Here is a 27,321-nt window from a genome sequence, read left to right on the forward strand (position 1 = left end):
TCGCTCGAACCATAGTTACATCTTAATCCCTTAAGCATGAAAGAATGTCAAACTCCACCCCTGTGAATATTGCCTTTCAAAATATAGAAACAATTCGAGATGAGCGAATTTGTAAATTGTCACCATAAAATTTGATCCTAAACTATTTTCGCATTTATCTAGGTTTTGTGTACGTTAGTGATGACCATTCTACAGCAAGCAAACCGAGCACGCCTGCGGTCTATCGCTTTCCCAGCAATCGGCACAGGCAATTTGAAATTTCCGCCCAATGTTGCCGCGAAACTGATGTACGAAACAGTAGTCAAGTTCAGCCGGCAAAACCCAACGGGATCTCTTGTAGACATCCGTGTTGTGCTGTATCATAAGGACATACCTACGATAAAGGTATGTAATATCTTCTGATCTTCTTGTTATGAAGAGATGTAGTACCGAAGCAATCATATCAACGTGACTTTAATGGAAATTATTTTGATATTGAGTTAAATTCTGATGATATATGAAGAGCTTGGTTTGAAACCATATTAAGTCCACAAACACATGTTTCTGATTTACCTGTGCGATACTGCAATGGGTTGTGATGCTATAGTAATTAGTATAGTAATAGGTATAGTAATTTCCGTTGGATACACCATTACAAAGCAAACAGTGGATGGATGCACCGTAACAATACTGTGTGAGGCCTTTGGTTCCCATATGTGATGCGATCAAGCAAAATCAGTCGGAACTCGGCAAAAATAAATTTTCAGTTTCCTATAGGATAGTAAAATGTATTTATAAGCTGGATTTTGCAGAAAATCCCATTGAAATTGAACAACCAGTTCCAAAGATATGAGCAATTAAAGAGTTTCCAAAACAATAGGAAACAAAAGGAAAAATTTCCTTTGTTTGGCTATATCTCAAAATCAATATTTCCGAGTTCCGACTGATTTGGCTTGATCGCATCACATATAGAACAATAGTCTGCATATTTTAAGCAGCATTGTAGCGGTAAATAATGGCTTGTTGATGGTACAATTGTTGCTAATGTCAATCTTGTCAAAGTAATTGTGATTGTATCACGCAAGTAAATGAGAAACATGTGGTTGTGGACTTATCATGGTTTGGAAACAAGCTCTTCATATACATCAACAAGACATTATTTGTAACTGATGAGCATGAGAAAACTCCAATGCTTATTAAGAATATAAAGTTATTTTACTGCCAAATTATAAGTATAAGTTATTGGTACTGTATTTACTTGCCTGTTTATCAAGGCCTTTGAGGCAGAAATGCAACGTCTGACACAACCTGGAATGCAAATCGGAGCTGGGACAGATGAAGAAGGGACACCTGGAAGACGACTGAAAAAAACACCAGGGAATAAAGATTCGGCGTCGTCAGGTAGGTTGCACTGAATCATGTGTACAACTTTATTTAAGTCTCAAATAAAAGCGTACGCGTAAAAATTATGTTACGTATATTTTTGGACATTAAACAGCAGGCAGAAAGCATTTGTCATTCGTCAGTCAACTTATAACGGAGATATTATATATCAAGTATACTATTAGTAGAATAGGATTAAGGTTTTTTTCCTGGTTGAGGTGTTCTTGTTATATTACGCTAAATTCATAGAGATTGATTGATGACGAGAAAAAGATAAGAAGAAAAAGAGAGGGAAGATAGAGGAGAGATAGATCTAACACTGTGATTGAACTACGTGAATAATTATGAATTAGATAAGTTATTATTGGTAGATCGGGTTTTGCTATTGTCATGATAATAATTGAAGTCCTAGTGCATAATCGTTTCTACAACAGGTCAATCATCATACAAAGGATTTCGTGAATCCCATCGCGGTACAGTTGAAATGAAGATAGGGCAAATACGTGTTCAAGTATGTTCCGGAGACCTGACCAAAGAGAGTACTGAAGCTATCGTCAACAGCGTTGGGCCAGGTCTTGGTTTAAACGGTAAGTACGAAATTTAAAGTTGAACTGTTTACTACATTAAGTCAGGTATGTAGAACAGTATTTACATTAAAAGTGAGAATATTGTTGGGCTTAGTTGTAACATTTCACAGGACGGTGACAGAACGGGTTAGTGTAGCGGTCGTCTCACTCGCTTCTCACCACTGTGGCCCGGGTTCAATTCCCCGCGTTACCACATGTGAGTTTGGCTGCCGATCCATGCTTGTCCTCGTAGGGTTTTATCTGAGTTTCTAAAATCAGACCTCTTCTCATATCCCATATCCCTGTTATAAATGTTATAAATAATACTGTGTGAGGCCTTTGGTTCCCATATGTGATGCGATCAAGCAAAATCAGTCGGAACTCGGCAAAAATAAATTTTCAGTTTCCTATAGGATAGTAAAATGTATTTATAAGCTGGATTTTGCAGAAAATCCCATTGAAATTGAACAACCAGTTCCAAAGATATGAGCAATTAAAGAGTTTCCAAAACAATAGGAAACAAAAGGAAAAATTTCCTTTGTTTGGCTATATCTCAAAATCAATATTTCCGAGTTCCGACTGATTTGGCTTGATCGCATCACATATAGAACAATAGTCTGCATATTTTTAAGCAGCATTGTAGCGGTAAATAATGGCTTGTTGATGGTACAATTGTTGCTAATGTCAATCTTGTCAAAGTAATTGTGATTGTATCACGCAAGTAAATGAGAAACATGTGGTTGTGGACTTATCATGGTTTGGAAACAAGCTCTTCATATACATCAACAAGACATTATTTGTAACTGATGAGCATGAGAAAACTCCAATGCTTATTAAGAATATAAAGTTATTTTACTGCCAAATTATAAGTATAAGTTATTGGTACTGTATTTACTTGCCTGTTTATCAAGGCCTTTGAGGCAGAAATGCAACGTCTGACACAACCTGGAATGCAAATCGGAGCTGGGACAGATGAAGAAGGGACACCTGGAAGACGACTGAAAAAAAACACCAGGGAATAAAGATTCGGCGTCGTCAGGTAGGTTGCACTGAATCATGTGTACAACTTTATTTAAGTCTCAAATAAAAGCGTACGCGTAAAAATTATGTTACGTATATTTTTGGACATTAAACAGCAGGCAGAAAGCATTTGTCATTCGTCAGTCAACTTATAACGGAGATATTATATATCAAGTATACTATTAGTAGAATAGGATTAAGGTTTTTTTCCTGGTTGAGGTGTTCTTGTTATATTACGCTAAATTCATAGAGATTGATTGATGACGAGAAAAAAGATAAGAAGAAAAAAGAGAGGGAAGATAGAGGAGAGATAGATCTAACACTGTGATTGAACTACGTGAATAATTATGAATTAGATAAGTTATTATTGGTAGATCGGGTTTTGCTATTGTCATGATAATAATTGAAGTCCTAGTGCATAATCGTTTCTACAACAGGTCAATCATCATACAAAGGATTTCGTGAATCCCATCGCGGTACAGTTGAAATGAAGATAGGGCAAATACGTGTTCAAGTATGTTCCGGAGACCTGACCAAAGAGAGTACTGAAGCTATCGTCAACAGCGTTGGGCCAGGTCTTGGTTTAAACGGTAAGTACGAAATTTAAAGTTGAACTGTTTACTACATTAAGTCAGGTATGTAGAACAGTATTTACATTAAAAGTGAGAATATTGTTGGGCTTAGTTGTAACATTTCACAGGACGGTGACAGAACGGGTTAGTGTAGCGGTCGTCTCACTCGCTTCTCACCACTGTGGCCCGGGTTCAATTCCCCGCGTTACCACATGTGAGTTTGGCTGCCGATCCATGCTTGTCCTCGTAGGGTTTTATCTGAGTTTCTAAAATCAGACCTCTTCTCATATCCCATATCCCTGTTATAAATGTTATAAATAATTTCCATAAAATAGTATTCAGTTGTGTTATTCAAAATATCTGATTATGGCACAACTTTCTGCAGCGTATGTTAGTGTACTAAAGTACATTGCAAGCATAAGTACATTACAAGCATATAATAGAAGAATTGAGGGCGCTTTCCACGGTAAATGTTTACAATATTGATTTAACTAGGCCCATGGTAAATTTAAAGTTCTGTCATGAAGTTTTCTGTGATGTTATTTCTACACAATTCATAACACTAGTCACTTATAGCTCTGGATTGTCATACGTTGATTTTGTCCATGATTTTATAAATGTTCACCCTTTTGGTCAAATTTATGCGTGGAGAGCTCATTTCTCCTTTCTAGTGATTTTATCATTTTGAAACAACTGCTGATTAAAAACTTCAAAGAAAATCTTATTTTACACCAAAATTAACTCCACCAAATCTTTGTTTTGCACTGAATGATGGTTGCATGAGTGCCTAAAGGATCAGAGACAGAAAGGTGAAGGAAAAAACAAGAATTAAATCAACCTTAACATTAATATTGAGAACGTTTTGTTCATAATGTGATAAAGTGCAACTTTTTCTGAAAGCATCATTTTTGGAGGATGTGATTATTTTTGACCAAAAATATTGTTTTTGCAAATGAAACAACTTTGGGAGGATTGAAAAACGATTCCTCTATTCACAGCTTTTTGAATTTTTCAAATCACCAAAATATATGTAAAGTTATGCAAAGAAATGTTTTGTAATTTTAAGCGGAAGTTATTTCTTTTGAACCCTTTATGTACTGCTTTGCACATATGAAATCCAAGACACAGATACTGAACATCAATAACCAAATATGGCAATGTTTATAAAAAGTTCCTATATACATTTGTACATCGAATAAAGCTGGTTTTAAATTGACAGGCGAAAGTTAGGAAACTCTTTAACAGTATTGTCATCGTTTGCCACTGATATCTAATTTCATTGAATTTTAAGACTCATGTGTTTTCCATTGCGTTCTATTCTTAGGTCCAGTTTCTCAAGCCATTATTCGAGCGGGTGGGAAGTCAATTGAAAAGGAATGTGAACAGGCTCGTGACAAAGGTAAGCACATGGCTCCCATGACCACTGAACATCGTAGCATATAAATTAACTGCTTTCGATTACTAACAGTAATTTACAAACAATCTTATTCGGGACTCGACCATTGCCTTGCCAGAAATAGGGAATATAATTAACTTAGTATTATTGAGTTATTTGTAACGGCTCAATTACACTATTTCATAATATGGAGTGAATTCACATGTTTCTCCAAAGCCGTGTTACGATAATCAATTAAATTGACTAATATGGTTCTCTATACATTTGGACTTCAAATCCATTCTCACATTATATTAGAAAGAAAATAAATGGAAACGTATGTTTCAGGAATACAATTTGGAATATGAAATTGAGGCGAAAGTATCTTTACTCATATTTGTTCTTCCTATAAGGTGATGTCGTCAAAACAGGAGCCGGGACTTTGAACTTCAATTTCATCATTCATGTTGTGACGCCCCGCAATTTGAATAAACTGAAGGAAGTTGTGGGAAAGGCTCTTAATCTTGCTGAAAAGGAACGGTGCAAATCGATCGCATTTCCAGCACTTGGAACAGGTAAGGCTGTTATTAATCAGAATACCATACACAATTCGAACAACGTTGTATGTTTAATTTGATAATAATTGGCCTACCACTTTTCGTGGTATCAGTAATATTGCGTCATTGAAGTCGCATCCCCAGTATGATACTAACTAGAAATGTTCTACAAAGTAGGTATAGTCAAAAGAGGAGCTTTTTTGGATCCTGGTGTTTTATATCAGGCAGGAGATGAGAGGATCATAAACATGAATTAGAAAGTAGACTTTCGTCTCTATTTACTGATTAATGATGTTAGCTCCCATTCTTCTAATCCAATGGATTCTCTGATTTATCTAGAGTTCGAAAAGTGCCCGTTCATTCGAAGGATAAAACTGTAACCACTCCTATTTGAGTCTTATGAACACTCCTATTTGAACACTGAAACGAAAAAAAAAAACCAACAGGGTGTCTAAGACAAATAGTGAGCAGTCCATAAACTGTGTTTCCAATTACATTACGCGATAGATATTAAGGCTTGGTACAAAGTTTCACATGTTAAACAATCCAAGTCAATGAAACAAAAGGGGTACTGGTTAGATTTTCAAAGGAATTAGCTTTGCCTGTCATAGATATTTGTACCATTTTTGCCGACTGTAAGAATACAAGTGTAGCCCGTGAGTGCTGAAATAATATTTGAGACACTGCTATTTTTGTTTTGTTATGCCCATGTTCTTTTAGGGAACATCGGAGGAGACCCTGCTCAGGCAGCTGGAGATCTGCTTGATGCTATTGGCGAATTCGCAAGTGGGAAGCCGAAACATCTTTTATTGATCAAGTTGACCATCTTCCAACCAACATTGATGAAAGTGTTTCAGGATCAAATGCGATCCAAAGAAGGCGATTCATATACTGCACAGAAGTCATTTTTTCAACGTGGTGCAGGTAGGTTCAGACATATCAATTCTAGATAATTAAAAAGGGACTTTATCAAAGGATGACAGTTTATTACGAAATGCGTTTATATGGTCTTTGGTAATTATCCAGTACAAATGAATCATATTATATGATACAGTTAATATGTTTCAGTTTCATTTGACTAATAACTGTTAATATTATTGTTTAGTTTTGATTTATTTGGACATTACAGACCTTGTCAAATGGGTATTTTCGAAGGCGTCATTCCGAGGTGGTGAAGAAGCTTCAAACATCAGCGAGAGATTCAGAGACGGAACAGATGTCGATAAAGCACGCGACACACTGATTCTTCACATATATGCTGGACAAAAGAGTGATCTACAGAATGCCAAAATGAAAATTGACGAATATATCGAAGAAGAGTTTACCAGAGATGTATGTATTTTTCAGTGACACAAATTAAATTGATATTACATTGGGAATACCCCACACCATGGTTTCTTTCCCAATTTATATGAAATAAAGTAGAAAATAAAGTTACGCATAGTGAATACGCCGATATTGGAATTGAACCCCCGACCTCCTGCATGCGTGCTATGCGAACATTCAACCCACCAAACTAATCACCATACCTGATAAACGGCGCTGAAATTAGTAACTAATATAAGACAGTAATTTGTCATCTTTTATGTTATAGTTAAGATAATCACTGTCTGTGTTATTTTTGCTGTCTTAGGAAATAATGTACGAGAGTGATGTTTGGGGAGAGCTGGATGGAAGGAAGATGGCCAAGATAGCTGCCATTGCAAGAAAAAACTCGGTAACATATACTATAGTGAACATAGTATAGTCAATTGTAGTATTTGGCAAAGTCATTCAGCGGTGTCCAACTGCTTAACCTGATTATCGCGTAGAAAGAATTAGGTCACGTGATGCTACTCAGCATGAGCCGCGAATGTGGTGCCGATGTGACGATGGCGTAATTCAATTAGCCAATCAGAGTCCCACTTCCGCGTTTACGCTGTAAACCGCGTCAAATCGGCAGATCTTTCAGGAACCTTGCCAAGAACTATAGTCATCTGTATGGTAGAAATGCAGACATGATTTCTTTTTGTTTAAAGACACTATCAGCATAAGTTCAAAGGTCATAAGTTCATCAAAAATCATTGACCTAGATATGAACTTCCATTTTCAATCTCGGTACTTACATCAACAATTATTTGTGACAAATTTCAATTGATCTGAAACTTAAACAGACATGATACAACTGTATCGAGTACCGTCAATAAATTACGTTCCGCTACTTTTCGTCAATAGGTTGAAATCGAGCCTCTCTTGGATGGAAAGGCTAAACGAATTATCATAGAGGGGAGAACAGTTGACGTCAACAAAACCAAAGCTGATATGAATAGGTTCTTTACTGAAATACAAGTGGAGAAAAAGAGGGAACTTGAAGACCGTCTGACAAATAAAGAAGTGGAATGGCGTTACAAAGAAGCAGGTACTGGTCAGTTCACGAAGTACGGAGATGACATCAACCCTCTTATAGAGCGCGCATATCAAGAGGGCAAGGATTACAAAGACATGGAACTTGAAGATGGATCAATTCGCATTGACTTCAGGACAATGAAAGAAGGTGACAAGTTTGGACGTAAGACGGATGTTGAACGCGTTGATCTAAAGAAAGGTATGTTGAAGTACAGTAGAGGGGAGTAAAACGTAAATGGTGAACGATGAAATTCACACAGTTATATAATATGCTGATAAGAAAAGCATAGGCAAACAGATTCGTCGAGGTCCAACATGTTTGGAAGTTCCTTAAAAGTAGTTAATAAATCGGTGAAATGCCATTTTTGTGAATATCGACAGAATATATATAAAAAAAGCCGAATGGTAACAGTCACCTTTGAGATTTGACTCTCTACGTGTCTATTTATTAATTTTAGGGACTAGTTAATATAATGTTAATATTACTAAAAAATGACATGTGTGCAAAATAGTATAATTGGGATTATGTTTTACACAATTAAATTGAGTAAATTTGAAACTATGATTCCGGTTCAATTAATGTTTTTAATTTCATTGTTTTTTCGTGATTGGTATAAGATAACACATTATGCCAACTGTGACATGGATATGTGACTGTGTTATCTTAAATGCGATCAATTTATTATATCAATGAAGTTAGATAGGGGAGCTCAATGCAGTTCTATATTTTTTTCAGTTGGTCATTCACAAATTACTTTGCCACAAAATTGGATACCAATGAATCCTGGCCAAAACTCACAAGTCGTACCGTTACTGCAGACAACACAGGAATATGCTGATATCGAGAGGACCTTTACAGCGTCAATTGGACGTCAAGTTAGGATCAAAGAGGTATGAAGCTGTAATTTTGATCTCATATTAATAAATGATCAATGTTTAATTACCCTTTTATGCCATATTTATTAAAACATTGTTACGAGTCGTACTTGACTCGAGGCCAAAATCACCTTACCCGAACTCACACGAATGCACAACACAAATACACTGTTTGATTAAGCTAACAAAATATAAGTCTTTAATTGAAAGCACGTTATGATTGGTATAATATATGACAACAAATGCACATACACAATAATCAAATATAATCACTCTTTATCTATTTAGTACTTAGCCAGCATTCTTCTTGGTGATCATGAAGTTCTTGCAATGTTCTGGACGACTGATGTAATATATCCTTATTCACTTGTCCTGCGAAAATCAGCAAAGGCCAGTGTACACTTGAGTTTATAAATATCCTTGCGTGTGAAATCCTCACACAAAAATGGCGTTGCTTTCTCCAAACCGTTATCTCCTTGCGCTGCTTTCGCCCAACTTGGTGCTATTTCCACCTTTCACACAATATCTTCAGGAAGCAGGACTGCGATGCAGTTATCCCCACTTATTTTGACAGTTGCGTTGAATCAAAACACCAGACTTCAGCAAGTCGACAGAAGAATATATATTCCTTTCTTGGAAGAAGTACGTTCTTTGACGTATTCTAGATCTTCTCCGACAACACTGGCAAATAGTAGTACTTTGACTACATAAAATATTTCTGGTTTGCAATTTCCTTTCTTTGAAGGAATTGGACTGTAAGCATATTAGCTAGCTATCCCAGATCAACACTATCAACTGTGTCAATAATTGTGTTTACATTTTCTTATATATCAAGCAGTGGGAAATCCCAAATATTAATAGCCAAATGTGATCTTGAAATTCCCAAGCCTTAATTATAACATTAACATTTCACATGACATCATTTCCTGAGGGAATCCCTGACATCACTTCCTGAAGGAAATCCCGTGACTTCACTTTACATCCTCAGGGGGGTTTCCAAATATTCCAAATTAGATATGATTCAACTTGTTTGCTCAATTTGAGAGAGGAATTCCCCCAAAATGTCATCACTCATGTAATTTTGTAAACAGAGATACATCACAACATGCATAAATGTGGCAATGACTCAAACATAATATGCATAGTTTAATCATTTGCTTTACCGAATAGATCCGACGTATCCAAATTGAAGACTTATACAAGATGTATACAGCCAAAAAGGAGAAAATGGTTGCATCAGCTATAGTAGGGATTCAAGTAGAACGATATGCTTACCACGGAACAGCACGCAACAACTGTGACAAAATCAGCACAAACGGGTTCAATCGTAGTTTCCATGGCGCTAACGGTAACATTAAATCTAAAATTAACAGATAATTCAAATTAACAAAACGAAGAGATTCCTCTTCAGAGGGGGACTTACAAGGTTTCTCTTCAATTTTACAAGGTTCCTCTTCAAAAATTGTAAATTGAATGAGGAGTCGAAGGTCAAACAAAAACTTGTCAGAAATATAACAATTAAGCTTAAGAAGCATACTTCTATAATATTTCTGACAAGTATTAATCTTTTGTTTGACCTTTGACTCTCATTCAATTTACAATTTTGAAGAGAACCCTTGTAAAGAGATACCTTAAAAGTCCCCTCTGAAGAGGAATCTATTCGTTTTGATAAGTTTGTTTTAAGAGAGGAAACATTAGCACAATTCATACAGGAAAACAGTTGGGCAAATTTGTATATAAAGCCAAACCATTTGACTAATTCAATTTTTGACATCTAGCCCTCCACATACATAAAAACAAGCAAAAATGCAATATTTTTGGAATCAGTCTACCCTTAAAATCAAATAACAAGTCACGTATAAACAATATATACATGCACATTACTCTGTTTTTATTTATCAGACAGATATTGTTGGATCTCTGAATCAGTGTACTGTGCTTTCAATTAGAAATACTGTTTAGGAGAAAGTTCAGGGGGTGTCATTTTCTTCAGAGGGGTCCAAAATATATCAGTGACCAGACCCAATTTGTTATGAATCCCGGCTGCACCTATCTACTTTTAAATTGTGATGCAAGACCCCTTCCACTCGTACAGCACCAAAACTAAATACTAGTAATCAAAAAGTTCAAAAAACGTGTGATAGTCTTAAAAAATCGATTGTAACTGCAATTGTCGCCAATATATTTATTTTATATTTATTCACGAGCCATTTGTAAGTTAATGACTGCGTATTGTGTTTTTGCTAGTTTGTCCATGTTATGAGCTCATTTATGACCCCATGATGCAGATTTGAATCAAATTAGCTGGTGAAACTAGACTTTTGGAAATTACTTACGTGTTAAAAACACTGTTGTATTAAACTGATTAAAAGATTGTAACTCTTTATCCCTTATAACACGGGTATTATTCTCGAAATATTTCTGTTTTAGGAACTATGTTTGGAAAAGGGACATACTTTGCACGCGACGCCAGCTACTCTGACAGATATGCTAAGCCATCTGCCTCAACCGGATATCGGTACATGTTCTACTGTAAAATCTTAACTGGAGAATATACTATTGGTAATCCCACATATATTGCTCCTCCAGCTAAACCCAACAACCCAACTGACCTGTATGATAGTGTGGTAGATCGTCATCCCAATCCGAAGATATTTGTCATCTTTCATGACACTCAAGCATATCCAGAGTACCTTATCAAATACCAGTAACCTTATTATGTGACCTTCTTCCCACAAACCAATTAATGCTCTGCGTGCTATCCATGTGCTTCAACGGAAAAAGTTCAAGTTTCAAAATATTTTCTCAAAATATCAAGAGCTATCTTAAGAACTACTGAACCAATACTAGGCTTGTTTGTACTCATCTTAATGCAATTTTCATGTTGATTCCAAATATGGTCAGTTTTTTAAGAAATTTTTGAAACATGTCGTCTGCAGTCGACACCCGCGTGAAGAGAGTTAAGGAACATAGGAGAATGAGAGCAATGTCAGTGGCCCAGGTCACAGTGTGCATGGTGTATGGGAAGTGATGGTACTAAACTATCATCACATTGCATTGTGGGCCTGTTAATGCCATATTATAACATTTCCATAAGAAAAATGGAATTGTTTTGGCATAAAATGTTAGTTTTCACTGTCAGATATGTCCTCTTTTAATTTAGGCCCTAACAGATGAGGCAATACAAAGAAAATACAGCGTATATGTCGCCAATGCTAGCCACTCATTCGAACGTGAGTCATGTCGGTTCTTTTGATATGTCACGTCTGCCCGCACGCAATGTACGTACTGTGTTATGCACATCATGTACGCGTTCGACTGATATCCATCGTAATAATAAAACGACGGTTCCGGTTTATTCAAAATCTCGGATTTTGACAAAACTACAGCACCTCAAGTCTTGATTTTTGCAGGGTATGTTAGTTTACTAAAAAAGTACATGACAATAATTGTGTAAAAACCCAGAATTTGTCAAAATATTGAGGGCGTCCTCCTGAGCAAATGTTATAATATGGCTTTAATTGTTATATTCTAACGCTTCGACTCAAACTTATTATAATGTTCCGCACAATGCAAAACAAGGTCACTGAGATACACGGACAGGAATACTATGATTTATATGTGTACCGCACAACAAGTATATTGAAAATGAGTGAAATTGACTACCCGCGTAAACGTTCGCCTAATGGCGCACCTGGGCTCATTTGCCTTGGGGTAAATTTCATGTGCAAATAGAGAGCTCAAAAGGTTCCGTGCCCTTATTTGCTGGTGGGAATTTTACGCGAGGGCACTTTTAGGTTATGCCGAAAATTCCACTTATGCCAGGGGAGCCCATAGCGCCATTAGGCGAACGTTTACGGTATTTCTTTAAGTTCCGTTGATCAATAATCACTGTCATATTCTAATCGATTTACTACAGAATGTATTATATAATTTACTTATAACTTGAAATTGTAAATATGTTCGAAAATATATTTTTGTATCTAAGTATTACAACACGTTAATAACATCATGTAGGAAACAAAATGACGCCTAAGCATGCTGGGAAGGACTGACCTGTGTAATTTCAGACCATAGGGATGATATACCACTTTGAAATTGTGCCTTTTGGTAGTTTTTTGTCACTCCCAGCAAACACAAAAATGTTTTAAAAATGTTTTGAACCTGTTATATTTTGTATTATATTATGGGCTTTGGTTTAGATAAAAACATTTTAATAATATTAAATGCCGGTTTAGATATTAGATATTTAGATATCCAAATAGACATTATAGTGAAATGGCTAGCATAAAAAGACACGATGTTAATTTGACAAGATCTTTTAATTGAGTAATTTCTCTAGTTCGTATTCGTAGGTTATTATTTTGACAGCCCAATGTTACCTACAAATACATTAGAAAAAATTGATATTCTGAGAAAGTCTCACCAAAAATGATGATGCTGTAGAAGATATAGAACCTAAGGGTGTTAAAATTGACCCTTATCAGGAATGTGGAGCTACCATAGATGTAGGCCAGATAAAAGCCGATTAAGGAAGAGGGTCAATGGAATTATATTGTTATATTTTGTATTATATTATGGGCTTTGGTTTAGATAAAAACATTTTAATAATATTAAATGTTGGTTTATATAAAGGTCATAGAAACAATTTAAACGTCTTGTATGAAAACACAGACACTACAACAATATTTTAAAAATGTTTTCAAAATGTTAATGTAAAATATTTTTTGCAAACATTTTTAGTCAAATATTTTGTTAACACTTGGTTAACATTATGTTAAACTATTTGCAGTAAGTTATCAACAAATGTTTTTGATGTTAAGAAAACGTTTATAACGATATAGAACCTAAGGGTGTTAAAATTGACCCTTATCAGGAATGTGGAGCTACCATAGATGTAGACCAGATAAAAGCCGATTAAGGAAGAGGGTCAATGGAATTATATTGTTATATTTTGTATTATATTATGGGCTTTGGTTTAGATAAAAACATTTTAATAATATTAAATGTCGGTTTATATAAAGGTCATAGAAACAGTTTAAACGTCTTGTATGAAAACACAGTCACTACAACAATATTTTAAAAATGTTTTCAAAATATTGTAAAATATTTTTTGCAAACATTTTTAGTCAAATATTTTGTTAACACTTGGTTAACATTATGTTAAACTATTTGCAGTAAATGTTTTTGATGTTAAGAAAACGTTTTATAACCTTTATATGTCCTTTATATAACCTGACATTTAAACGTTTTCTGGTAACCATTTCTATTCTTTTGCGAATGATGTCGAAAACGTTTTGTGTTTGCTGGGTCGCTATTCCCAAATAATAATTAAGTTCCCTAGGAAAATTTAAGTAGCTATAAATATTAGTATATAAGCTTTAAAATGACACAATATGATACAATTCATACATAAATGTCATTAATCCAATCTTCCATTCGGTATTATATTTTTCACACTTTTTCTCTAAATGGCGATTTTCTTTGAGGTGTTTATAAAATCATAAAATCATAGTGCCAATTATTGGCAGAAATATTTAGAATTCAAATTCTAACGATTCCAAAACTTTTAATGAATATGTGCACTCTATGAAATGGATAACCTAAAAGTGCTGTAACTTCTGAGTTACTCATAAAACTTATTTAAAAGTACACATTTTAGGAAGGAAATTAGACAAGTAATCTAAACATAGACACAGATTTGGTGTAAATGCAACAATTTGCAGAAAAACATGTTTTGTGCCTCAAATTTTTTTAAACACACATATCAATTTGTAAGTCATAGTTCATTGAATTTCAACCGTATGACAAAACAGGCGAAATGTTTGCACAAGATTTGCAATCTAAAGAGAATTGCCCATTGTTCATTCTAGTGACGCTAGTGTATAGACAATATAAGTGTGCTTTTTCATTTAATGACATAAAATGTGACCAATATTGTAAGGAACACTTGAGGTTTTGACCTACATTTTGGTCCAAAAATGTGCTTGGATAGGTAGTATTCAACAGATTTTCCACATTTGCCTTGCTATAACATTGAATTGCGTTAACTGTTGACCTAGTGACGAAAAGTGTTTTCAGGGGGAAGTGAAACATTTCCATATGCTATAGAAAAAGAAAACAACAACCCCGAAACCGGTGTCATATTTTTTTTGTACAACAGAACGTAAATCCATTGTTCTCAAGGAAATTGATTTCAAATGTTGTGAAGATTTCACAACCTCGAAAGGTTTTAATTAACATTTTAATGACAGCTATTTAGATATCCAAATAGACATTATAGTGAAATGGCTAGCATAAAAAGACACGATGTTAATTTGACAAGATCTTTTAATTGTGTAATTTCTCTAGTTCGTATTCGTAGGTTATTATTTTGACAGCCCAATGTTACCTACAAATACATTAGAAAAAATTGATATTCTGAGAAAGTCTCACCAGAAATGATGATGCTGTAGAAGATATAGAACCTAAGGGTGTTAAAATTGACCCTTATCAGGAATGTGGAGCTACCATAGATGTAGGCCAGATAAAAGCCGATTAAGGAAGAGGGTCAATGGAATTGTTTATGATCATATAAAGAATGTACATTGTCTTTCAAACCATAAATGATGCTATATACATCTAAAATACGGTATTTGATAATTAACAGCACAACAGTAAGTTTAATGTACATGTAAATAGTAAATATATACAATACATTTGCATATAGAGACACATCGTAAACGTCAAAATGGATCGCTATGAAGTAGATGTAAACACCTACCAATAAGTAATTACCCCCACTCTCTGCTAAATTTGGGATATACAGTCGAAGCAGAATTTTTGCACATTATCACACATCTCACTTGTTGCAATGGTCGCAGTATTGATGCCACACCTTACATCTAAATGAACACAACCAAAGATTAAGAAGTTGCAGTTAAAATCGTATTGCCTGGTAATCAGTATCCATTGAAGGAAATCTGTTCAGCTCTCATTGGATTATCCTTTGTTTCATGCATTTGGAGAGGATCAAAACATGTGATAATCAATAACCATTCACATGATGTCAAATTGAAATATGAAAATTTCAATATGTTTTCTAACCAACAAGGTCTTAAATGGCCTACAATTGCAAGTTGTCCTTTCAATGGGTAAAGTTAGAATCAACATTTCTTGATTGGGAGTTGTTACCAACAAATATAACCCCTGGTCTTCCACTTCTTGTGACCTTCTTGATCCCATAAATCATTGTGCTTGTTATGTATAATGATAAAGTAAACAATGACTACTGATGTGAATAATGACAATTTTTATTGAGTATCATGTTTTGACCTTATGGCACATAAACTATATACTGCGTTTGATCCTTCCGTTCCTGGGAGTTCTGATCTAGCTTTATCCAGATTGTCTGTATGTATCTCAGATATCAAGAAGTGGGTGATAATCAATAAACTAAAGTTGAATGATCAAAAAACTGATTTTTTTTGCTGCTGCATCCCCTCGTGCCATTAACTCCATCTCCAATGTTACGTTTCTCCATCTCCAACTCCATCTCCAATATTACAGTATCCACAAAAAACATCAAAGCCGCAGAGCCGGCAGGTTAATACTGCCCCCCAGTATCCATAAAAACATCAAGGCCGCAGAGCAAACAAACAAATATTCAATATACATGTATAAACTCCTCAAAAAATTTCAAAAACAGCCGTTTTTTAGAAATTTGTGAAATCTATCTCCATATTGTTTCATATCAGTGACAACATTGTTTATTCTTGTCAACAATGACACCTCATTTGTGACGATAACTTATTCCACGGCTGAGTAACTTTCTTTGAAAGACAGAGAGGTATCAAAGAAAATGTGCCAAATTGACCATTGTCTGCGCTCATCTCACTGACTTGAATGAATGAATGAGTTGGTTAATGCATGAATAAAAAAAATAAATGAAAAGTTATTTACAGTCATATGCTTCATGAATCTAATCTCCGAGCTCGCAAGCCTGTCAGGAAGCCTAAAATGAATCCACTTCATCGTCTTGCCCGTCTTCGCTGGTGCCGTCAACAGCGCGGTTGGAACGTACACATGTGGCGCAATGTCATGTTTAGTGATGAAGCAAGATTTTGTTTGAGGAAGCTTGATGGCCGAGTGAGAGTATGGAGAAGATTGCTGCATTGACAAAGTAACAGCCTATGGTGGTAGAAGCGTGATGATATGGGCGGGAATATAGATGATAGGAAAGACCAGACTGGAAATCTCAATGCAATCAACTATCGAGATGACATCCTTCAGCCAGTCGCAGTCTCATTTCTGCAAAACCTTGAACCGAACGCTGTTCTACAGGATGATAACGCTCGACCACACAGGGCAAGAGTTGTAAATGACTTCCTGCAAGAAGAATGAATTCAACGAATAGAATGGCCAGCCAATAGCCCGGAATTAAATCCTATAGAACACCTCTGGGACCAATTTGGTCGGACAGTGCGCACTAGAGTGACAGATCAAACCACCTTGTCTGGTTTACGACAGATCTTGCTTGAAGAGTGGAATGCCATCCCTCATGATTCTGTGGCCAGGTTGATAAGAAGCATGAGAAGAAGATGCAATGCTGTTGTGAACGCATATGGGTTCTCTACATACATACATACATACAACAAGGCTTTTATAACCCGCCATTTCATAAAGACCACAGCGGGTGTGATGATACAGCAAAACAATATTAAATCAACAAGCATAAAAAATAATGACAGAGCAAACAAATATAAATGCAACAATTACAAACTTATTTTGGAAAGAGATATGATTTTAAATTTTTCTTGAAGATATTAAGCGATTTGGCAGTGCGCAGAGCAATTGGGATTTTGTTCCATAATCTTGGTGCATAGTAATAAAAAGATCTATCAGCAGCAGATTGGAGATTCCGTGGATGAATTTTGTGTTCCATAAGCCGGGTAGTATCTGTAGACGAGCGCAAGCCACTACGAGATGATGTGTAAGCAGTCAAGTTTGAAGCAAGATATGGCGGAGCAATGTTATATATACACTTAAAAACAAGAACCAGAATTTTGAATTGGATACGTTCCTGCACAGGCAACCAATGTAACTGTCTCAGGTATGGTGTGGCATGATCACGTTTGTTGGCACAGTGAATGAGTTTAACAGCCCAGTTTTGTAAACGTTGAAGTTTGGCAAGGTCCACCTGGTTTGATCCCAAAATGAGTGCATTTCCGTAATCTAAACGAGAGAGTACAAGAGCTCTAATGATGTGATGACAAGAATCTGTGTCTAGAAACCGACGTATGCGAGAGATATTGCGGAGTTGAAAAGTGATTGATTTGCAGAGTCCGGAAATATGAGGAGACATAGACATGTGAGTGTCAAACAAGATGCCCAGATTGCGAACAGTATCTGAAGGGTGGACACTTTCAGTACCAAGTTGGAGATGAACTGGCGGCATCTTGCGTTTGTTATTATGTGACACTGCTACAAAGAACTCAGTCTTGGTGTCATTCAACATGAGCATATTGTCCGTCATCCAGAGTTTTATTTCAGTGATACATGCAGAGACTTTTGAAAGAGAGTTTTGAATTGAAGTAGCATCTGACGGATTGAAGTCAAGATAGAGTTGAATATCATCTGCATACATGTGATAAGAGATGTGATGTTTTCTGATGATGCGACCGATAGGAATAGTGTAAATCTTGAATGACGCAGGTCCAACAATTGAGCCCTGTGGGAGACCGTAATCCATGTGGCGAGGTTCTGAAAAAGCACTATTGATAACAACTTTGGTTTACTGATTATAGATAAGTAGCGATTGTTTTAATGAAACAGGGTGATATTCCTTACTCATGTTTACTGATGCAAATGGCGTAGATAACGGCAGATTTGGCACATTTTGTTTGAGACCTCCTCCAGCCAATAGCCCGGAATTAAATCCTATAGAACACCTCTGGGACCAATTTGGTCGGGCAGTGCGCACTAGAGTGACAGATCAAACCACCATGTCTTGTTTAGGACAGATCTTGCTTGAAGAGTGGAATGCCATCCCTCAGGATTCTGTGGCCAGGTTGATAAGAAGCATGAGAAGAAGATGCAATGCTGTTGTGAACGCATATGGGTTCTCTACTCGTTACTGATTTTAGGTAAGTAGCGATTGTTTTAATGAAACAGGTAGATATTCCTTACTCATGTTTACTGATTCAAATGGCGCAGACAACGGCAGATTTGGCACATTTTGTTTGAGACTCCTTGTCTTTTAACGATGGAATAAGTTATTGTCACCAATTTGGTGTAATTTTTGACAGGAAAGAACAATCTTTGTATTGATATGAAACAATATGGAAATAGATTTAACATATTTCTGATATATAGCCGTTTGTGAAAGTTTTTTGGAGGAGTTTATATATATACGGTATTTGATAATTTAATTAAGGGTGAGCAATTCTTCGTCTTCAATAACGAATTTTTATTTTTCGTAATTCAATCAAAACGCACACGTAAAATAATAATGTAAGATAATTGAATTGTCAATGGAATGAAAATATATTTTCATCCATTAGAAACCAATAAACGCAGTCAGGACGTGACGGTAACTGAAGACACTCTAATGTTGTGTACTCATATTTGTGTATGCTCTTACGCGTTGGTAGATAAAAAGTAGATTTAAACTGTCATTCAACACACATTCTCATCAGGAGGGCTTCGATGATGAACTGCTGGGGTTGGTGCGGGAGGCCATTCAGATCAGAAAACACACTCCAGCGCTCAACCGTGATCAAGAACTTGAGCTCCCTTCATTATATAATGCCCTAATCCGATCAATAGAAAAGACATCAAAGGTCGAGAGCAGGACATTCGACTCCATCATTTCATCATTGCATCCTTCGCTGAAAAGTTACAAAATTAGATTGTAGTGAAAACAGTTTATGAAAAGAAACATTTTAGAGCACGAATCTATCTGTATTGTAATTTAATTTTATAATAATTCTTTCACGTTTTTTATCAGGTGTTGAAAATAGATTACTTTTAAATTCATAATACCACGTCCGAGTAGATGTGAAATGTTATTTTATGCATATTTATATATACCTATATGTATTTGCTTATTCTGAAAAAGTTCCATAACAATAGTAATGTTTTAATTAGTTTTAGAATTTTTGTCAACTATGTTCATTGCAATGTTTGAAGATGACGGCGTTGATGACTGTTTTTTAAAAAGTAAACACAGAAGCAAAAACTTGACATATCCTTCGCGAAAGTGTTTGTTAGTCGCCGCGTATATGATGCAATTTATACTAGAATTAGTGTGCGCTAAGGCGACTGCCACTTTGAAAACCCAATTTGGCCATGTTCCGTAGAAGAAGACACCGAAGGCTGTGAAAGGTGCCCACATCAAAATGAATGCTACCCAGATGGTCGCAATGGAACGAAGGAGTCTCAGATCAGTTTGCTTAATCTTATTGTCACTGTCCATTTTGCTGATCTTTGTAAGTTCCTTTCTTACTGAACGAGCATATATCAAAATACGTAAGTAACAGAAACTTACCAAAGTCATAGGGGTACATAAGCCCAAGAAAGCGAGGTAGAGAGTATAATTGTAATCAGTCAAGAAATTAAATAGGCACAAATACCCTTCCTTGTTGAACACATGTCCTCCCCAACCGACGAAGTTTGGGAAGTCAAGACAAAAACAAATAAGCCATAAACCAAAAATGTAAAATGGCATCTTTCCTTTAGTGTACATGTCATAGTAAAGTTGTCGATGGCAAATACAGATATACCGGTTGATACTGATGGCGGCAATGCTCCAAATAGAACAAAAACAGGTTACGATACACAGACAAGCTATAACCTCACAAAATGCGGGGTATTTGTAAAAAAACTCGCCATTCGTTACTGCTCCTACCAAGTTCAGTGGACTGATAAAGGCAGACACCATGAGATCAGCGATAGCAAGATTAGCGATGAAAACGTTGCTAAGAATTCGCAATTTCTTATGAACCAGAACGGCACCTGTAAACATAAACGAGTGTATATAACAAATTAATTTTGTACAAAGACAATGCAATTATAATAGTCAAGAATCTTTAAACTCCAAATGTGTGGCTGAGTGGAATAAGTATTTTTATAAAATGAAAACTTCAATAATACGTACCAATAACTAAAATGTTTCCAAATGTCCCGCAAAATGCCATAATCGCTGTTAAAACAAGATAGCCAAGTAGAAAACCATTGATTTCAGATGAAATAATATTGTCATTTGCTGAACTTTCATTCTGATCCTGGAAATCTTCCATACTGTACATTGCTGCCTGAACGCTAATGTTAAAATGAAGATATGTAGATTTAATTACTGTTGGCCTTTAAATTTTGTCTCAGCACTTGGGGTCCGCATTATTGCATTACTTATTAAATTATAACATGAAGTCTGCACAAAAAGTAACTCAGCTGTTATAAATAAGCCTATAGATTCAGAACTAATAATTGTTTTCACAATATTTCAACATAAAAAGAAGGATGATTTATTTACGCGCATTTTGATACCCCATTTGTCCAATTTTGTTCAATATTGACAATACAGCAGTGTTTTGAAAGACAAAAAATACCCCAATTTAAAAGTTGCAGTTATTTGTATTGATTTGAAGTAAGCGCGAAGATAATGGCGGGCTTTACGTGTTTACAGTGCTGGCATTATAACCATTGATCGCTGTAAATTGAAACTTTTAAATTCGGGTATTTTTCTGTAAAAGCACTCCTGTGTTGTTAACATTGAACGACATTTGACGAATGGGTATCAAAATGCGTGTAAATAAATCATCCTTCTCGCTATGTTGAAATATTGTGAAAACAATTATTAGTTCTGAATCTATAGGCGTATTTATAACAGCTGAGTTACTTTTTGTGCAGACTTTATGTTATATTTAACTGGTCAAGGATGTACGAACACTGATTATTTATGACTTTTTTTACGGAACCTGTGTAAAATTCATCAATTTATCAATCCAAGTGAGAGTACCCGACGTGACAAATCCTTTATCGTGTTATAGTGTACTATTTCCGTCAAATGTTATTCTTTACTCAAAATGCTGAAATTTTATTAGCAATAACTGGGTTTCTGTCCATTTTAAGCTGAAATAACAAGGTAAATTGAAAGAAAAACCACTGACTATTTTGGCCATTTAACATGGCGTTCTGTGGTGGCCGTAATTATGATGAAAATGTTAAAATTGGCTGATTCCATTAAGGTGTTAGTTGGGATATGTGTAAACATTACAAAAACATTACAAAAATGCCAAAAATGCCAAACAAACAATTTCATATTGTGGCTTTAACTATGCTGCAAGGCGAATGTGTTGTCGTACCAAGGTGTTTTAAATGATATAGTCCGGTGGTAGACCAAGGTAGGTTGGTTTTGCCACTTAAAATGTTTTTGTTTGTTGATTATTGTTCACCCCTGGGATTTTCGAGATAACCAAGGTCAAAATCTTTACAGGGGCAACAATTTAAAGAACTTGTCAAATGTTGTCCACACCTGTGTCAAATGATTCTTCTCGTCATAAAGATTCAGAAAATATATTGTTTCACAATATCTACGGCTTATCGTGGTGGAGTTACAAGCAAAAGTATTGAAGGTAAAATCCTTATGATCAGAGGAACATTTTGGTATGGGTTTCAAACAATTTGCGGAGTTTTGAATTTTGACCACTGCATAAACTTTGACCTTGGGGAATCTTGAATTGCCCATGGGTGACAACAATTCTACACCCACCATAATCTCATTTTGTACCACCTATAAAATAATAATCAGCGACGAAAAACACTTGAACTGGCAAAACTATCTAACCCGATAAAACAATAATTTGCAGCAGGATTATTAGGATGGATAACTGAAAGTGGTATTTAGTACCTGTGTTATAGATATTGGCGATGAATAGCGAGATGAGTACCATGTAATCCTCTTATTGTTTCTTAACCCCCTGAGCACTACTGCCTTTCTAACAACAACTTTGATTGGTTGATGACAAGAGACATTCAGTTGATTAGCCAATAAGAATAGTTTTGAAAATATTTCACCCCGTTCATTTTAAATGATGGCATTATTATTACAAGATCACTGATAATAAATGAAACTACATCCATTCTGACTAATCGGCAGGTAGGTTAAACCTAGGAGTGACACTCAAATTAGCATGTGACCTGTTGTTGTTAGAGTGACCTATTGACTCTGATTACAATTGTTTAAATATCCACCAGTATTGGCCAATACAAAAACACTATATATAGCCTGTCTCAAAAAAGCTGTACAAGTGAAAAGCGCCCTCTATGGCAATTAGAAAATACCGTTGTGACATGATGCTTACATCATCGTCATCGTTACAAGGAAAGATCAAGAGTACTGTACATGTAAATCAATGATAGCATCAAGTTATCAAGAGTTATTTCGTGAAATAAAAAAACCGCATCAATTATACAACAATAAAATAGTTTTTACTGTTTTTACTGCTTTATCATGATACATGTATTATATGATTCTCTTTTTCCACTTAAAACAAGAGAAGTAGATATTTCACATTCTGCTGTAAAATGAAATACAGTCATGTGCATGTCAATGATTTTATCATGGTAAATACTGTTTTCTTTGTCACTCAAGACATGTTAAAAGACAAACAAATATTGCAAACTTATAGGTTAATGAACGTGTATTATTTGTTGGGAGAGAAATTACTAGTAGACAAAATAATGCATGCGCGCTGATGTTGATGCGTCTTATGCACGAGCCCCAAAGGGGGAGTGCATTAGACGCATCAACATCAGCTATCATTGATTTACTTGTGCAGCCCCTAGTAAAAGTGGCACAATTGTGATTTTACACTGCCGTTGTTAACTAAACATATCTCGAGATTAAAACAAGCAAATTGAACAGAACAAACGGCATTTGAGAGCTAAGACTACGCCCTTGATGTTGATGTAAGCATCATGTCACAACGGTATTTTCTAATTGCCATAGAGGGCGCTTTTTTTAGACATGCTGTACAACATATTAACAATCAACTAACACAGTATCGTAATAATTATGTGCGCAACATGCCCGAAATGTCTCAATTCGAGTCTTGACCAAAAAAAAAAAAAGGGGGGTAAAGGCTAAGTATAGCAGTCAAGTTAGCTCAATCGACAAGGCGGTTTACTATGGTACGAGAGGTTGCGGGTTCGAATCCTGGCGGTAGCTTAGTATGCTCTCATGGACAATTGAGTTTTGAAATTCCCTTGGACAAGGAACTTGCTGCTAATTGTCTCGTTGTAACCCGTACGAATATCGGGGAGCTGATCCTGGTTGCGAAGGTCAATTTGTGGAATGGCTAGGATGTGCGCTCTTGAAGCTGCAAAGTCCTTGTATTGTTGTTAAATGGTTTATGGAATGACGTGGGGCCGTAGTGATCAGCGACAACCTGTAATTTGTGCCGAGGCTTGTGGATCAACGTCTAGGCGTTGTGCCTGTGCGTAACACACTATAAATCACTGCACTTTTTTTTAAGTACCTCCAGCATATTATGTACCAAATTTTAACTGAGAGAGCCCAAGTGGGCTAGGTGTTTAACTATCTAAACGTTCACGTCAGAGCCCTTAAGGATGCCAAAAATCATTGGTCCCACTAATGTAAGGAAAGTAAAATCCCAAATCCACAGCGCCACGTAATATTAAAACTGCGGAATTAGTATTAAACCGCGGATTAAATGTTAAAACCACGGAATTAATTTTAATCAAAGGAATCTTGCTTTTTAATCATCAAGACATAGCGTAACCATAGAAGCACCACCCTTATACCGTAATATAATCACAACACACAAGTAAAATAATTATGTAAGATGTTGAATTATCATTAAATTGTTGCAAGTGAAAATGGTTTCATTCATTAGTAACCGCCATTGTCACCACGTGGAAGTCTGTTCAGACGAACTTTCACCCACCTGCATTTGAGCTGATCGGGAACATTGATGTCTGTAAATGGAAGATAGTGAAATGTCTTCCTTTACGTAAATCACCACTTCACCCCCACACTGATGTTTTTGGTTGATGTTTTGGCGAATGAAAATACTCTTTCCAAAATCATTTAAAAAATAGATGATCAATACAAACACTTCCAACTACAATCGGAGGTCCCGGGTTCAACCATCTCTAAATTCCACCAACTGATTACTCTATCACGTCTTTACTTAACCCATGGAGACAAATCAGTCCCCTTTCATTGACTAATTTGAATAATCATTGAATAATGTTGTAAATAAGGGGAAATTAAAGTTGAAAATGGCTCAAAAGCATATGTATACATTATCATAATACCACTGTAAGCTGTTTAAGCCTAAAATCGGGTTGTACATGATGGTTTGTTTGAAAAACTAATAAATGAACACATTAAACAACCGTGTAATAATTATGTGCGCAACATGCCCGAAATGTCTCGATTCGAGTCTTGACCAAAAAAAAAAAAAAAGGGGGGGTAAAGGCTAAGTATAGCAGTCAAGTTAGCTCAATCGACAAGGCGGTCTACTATGGTACGAGAGGTTGCGGGTTCGAATCCTGGCGGTAGCTTAGTATGCTCTCATTGACAATTGAGTTTTGAAATTCCCTTGGACAAGGAACTTGCTGCTATTTGTCTCGTTGTAACCCGTACGAAACTCGGGGAGCTGATCCTGGTTGCGAAGGTCAATTTGTGGAATGGCTAGGATGTGCGCTCTTGAAGCTGCAAAGTCCCTGTATTGTTGTTAAATGGTTTATGGAATGACGTGGGGCCGTAGTGATCAGCGACAACCTGTAATTTGTGCTGAGGCTTGTGGATCAAAGTCTAGGCGTTGTGCCTGTGCGTAACACACTGTAAATCACTGCACTTTTTTTTAAGTACCTCCAACATATTATGTACCAAATTTTAACTGAGAGAGCCCAAGTGGGCTAGGTGTTTAACTATCTAAACGTTCACGTCAGAGCCCTTAAGGATGCCAAAAATCATTGGTCTCACTAATGTAAGGAAAGTAAAATCCCAAATCCATAGCGCCACGTAATATTAAAACTGCGGAATTAGTATTAAACCGCGGATTAAATGTTAAAACCACGGAATTAATTTTAATCAAAGGAATCTTGCTTTTTAATCATATCAAGACATAGCGTAATCATAGAAGCACCACCCTTGTACCGTAATATAATCACAACACACAAGTAAAATAATTATGTAAGATGTTGAATTATCATTAAATTGTTGCAAGTGAAAATGGTTTCATTCATTAGTAACCGCCATTGTCACCACGTGGAAGTCTGTTCAGACGAACTTTCACCCACCTGCATTTGAGCTGATCGGGAACATTGATGTCTGTAAATGGAAGATAGTGAAATGTCTTCCTTTACGTAAATCACCACTTCACCCCCACGCTGATGTTTTTGGTTGATGTTTTGGCGAATGAAAATACTCTTTCCAAAATCATTTCCCTACAGATGCTCAATACAATCACTTCCAAGGTTAATACGGAGGTCCCGGGTTCAACCATCTCTAAATTCCACCAACTGATTACTCTATCACGTCTTTACTTAACTCCATGGAGACAAATCAGTCCCCTTTCATTGACTAATTTGAGTTATTTATGTTTATTGCAATGTTTGAAGATGACAACGTTGATGAATGCTTTTTAAAAGGTAAACACAGAAGCAAAAACTTGACATATCCTTCGCGAAAGTGTTTGTTAGTCGCCGCGTATATGATGCAGTTTATACTAGAATTAGAGTGCGCTAATACAACTGACATTTTGAAAACCCACTTTGGCCATGTTCCGTAGAAAAAGATCACGAAGGCTGTGAAAGGTGCCCACATCAAAATGAATACTACCCAGATGGTCGCAATAGAACGGAGGAGTCTCAGATCAGTTTCTTTAATCGTCTTGTCATTGTCCATTTTGCCGATCTTTGTAAGTTCCTTTCTTACTGATCGAGCAAATATCAAAATACGAAAGTAACAGAAAGTTACCAAAATCATAGGGGTACATATGCCCAAAAAGGTGAGATAGAGGGTAAAATTGTAACCAGTTAAGAGGTTAAAAAGGCATAGACCACCTTCAGTGTTGAACGCACGTCCTCCTCCCCAACCGACGAAGTTTGGGAAGTCAAGACCAAAACAAAGAAGCCATAAACCAAAAATGTAAAATGGCATCTTTCCTTTAGTGTACATGTCATAGTAAAGTAACCTATGACAAATACAGATATACCGGTTGATACTGATGGCGGCAATGTTCCAGATAGAACACATACAGCCAACGATACACATACAAGCGATAACCTCACAAAGTGTAGGGTATTTGTAAAAAAACTCGCCATTCGTTACTGCTCCTACCAAGTTAAATGGACTGATAATGCCAGACACCATGAGATCAGCGATAGCAAGATTAGCGATGAAAACATTGCTAAGAATTCGCAATTTCTTATGAACCAGAACGGCACCTGTAAACATAAATGAGTGTATATAACAAATTAATTTTGTATAAAGACAATGAACTTATAATAGTCAAGAATCTTTAAACTCCAAAAGTGTGGCAAAGTGGAATAAGTATTTTGCTTTAAAAAGGAAAACTTCAATAATACGTACCAAT

The 27,321-nt window shown here is 36.0% G+C and overlaps 2 protein-coding genes across 2 annotated transcripts in view; one reads left to right on the forward strand and one right to left on the reverse strand.

Annotated features, from left to right (window-relative positions):
- LOC140147055 (protein mono-ADP-ribosyltransferase PARP14-like) overlaps window positions 1–17,322 on the forward strand; it is a 28,501-nt gene extending 11,179 nt beyond the window's left edge. The window contains exons 10-22 of the mRNA XM_072168827.1: window positions 163–384; window positions 1,254–1,380; window positions 1,797–1,949; window positions 3,386–3,538; window positions 4,845–4,919; window positions 5,309–5,470; window positions 6,173–6,376; window positions 6,582–6,784; window positions 7,086–7,169; window positions 7,667–8,036; window positions 8,574–8,728; window positions 9,884–10,061; window positions 11,144–17,322. Coding sequence (XP_072024928.1) covers window positions 163–384; window positions 1,254–1,380; window positions 1,797–1,949; window positions 3,386–3,538; window positions 4,845–4,919; window positions 5,309–5,470; window positions 6,173–6,376; window positions 6,582–6,784; window positions 7,086–7,169; window positions 7,667–8,036; window positions 8,574–8,728; window positions 9,884–10,061; window positions 11,144–11,424 — 2,367 coding nt within the window. The 3' untranslated portion in view covers window positions 11,425–17,322. The remainder of the gene's footprint in view (window positions 1–162; window positions 385–1,253; window positions 1,381–1,796; window positions 1,950–3,385; window positions 3,539–4,844; window positions 4,920–5,308; window positions 5,471–6,172; window positions 6,377–6,581; window positions 6,785–7,085; window positions 7,170–7,666; window positions 8,037–8,573; window positions 8,729–9,883; window positions 10,062–11,143) is intronic.
- Window positions 16,959–18,443, reverse strand: LOC140147056 (uncharacterized). The gene is made up of 2 exons (XM_072168828.1): window positions 17,771–18,443; window positions 16,959–17,080 (listed from the first exon to the last, which is right to left on the reverse strand). Exons 1-2 carry the CDS (start codon window positions 18,441–18,443, stop codon window positions 16,959–16,961), a joined length of 795 nt encoding a protein of 264 aa, XP_072024929.1.
- Between the last annotated feature and the right edge of the window lie 8,878 nt (window positions 18,444–27,321).

The sequence above is a fragment of the Amphiura filiformis genome, chromosome 3, assembly GCF_039555335.1.
Source record: "Amphiura filiformis chromosome 3, Afil_fr2py, whole genome shotgun sequence".
Taxonomy (NCBI): Eukaryota; Metazoa; Echinodermata; class Ophiuroidea; order Amphilepidida; family Amphiuridae; genus Amphiura; species Amphiura filiformis.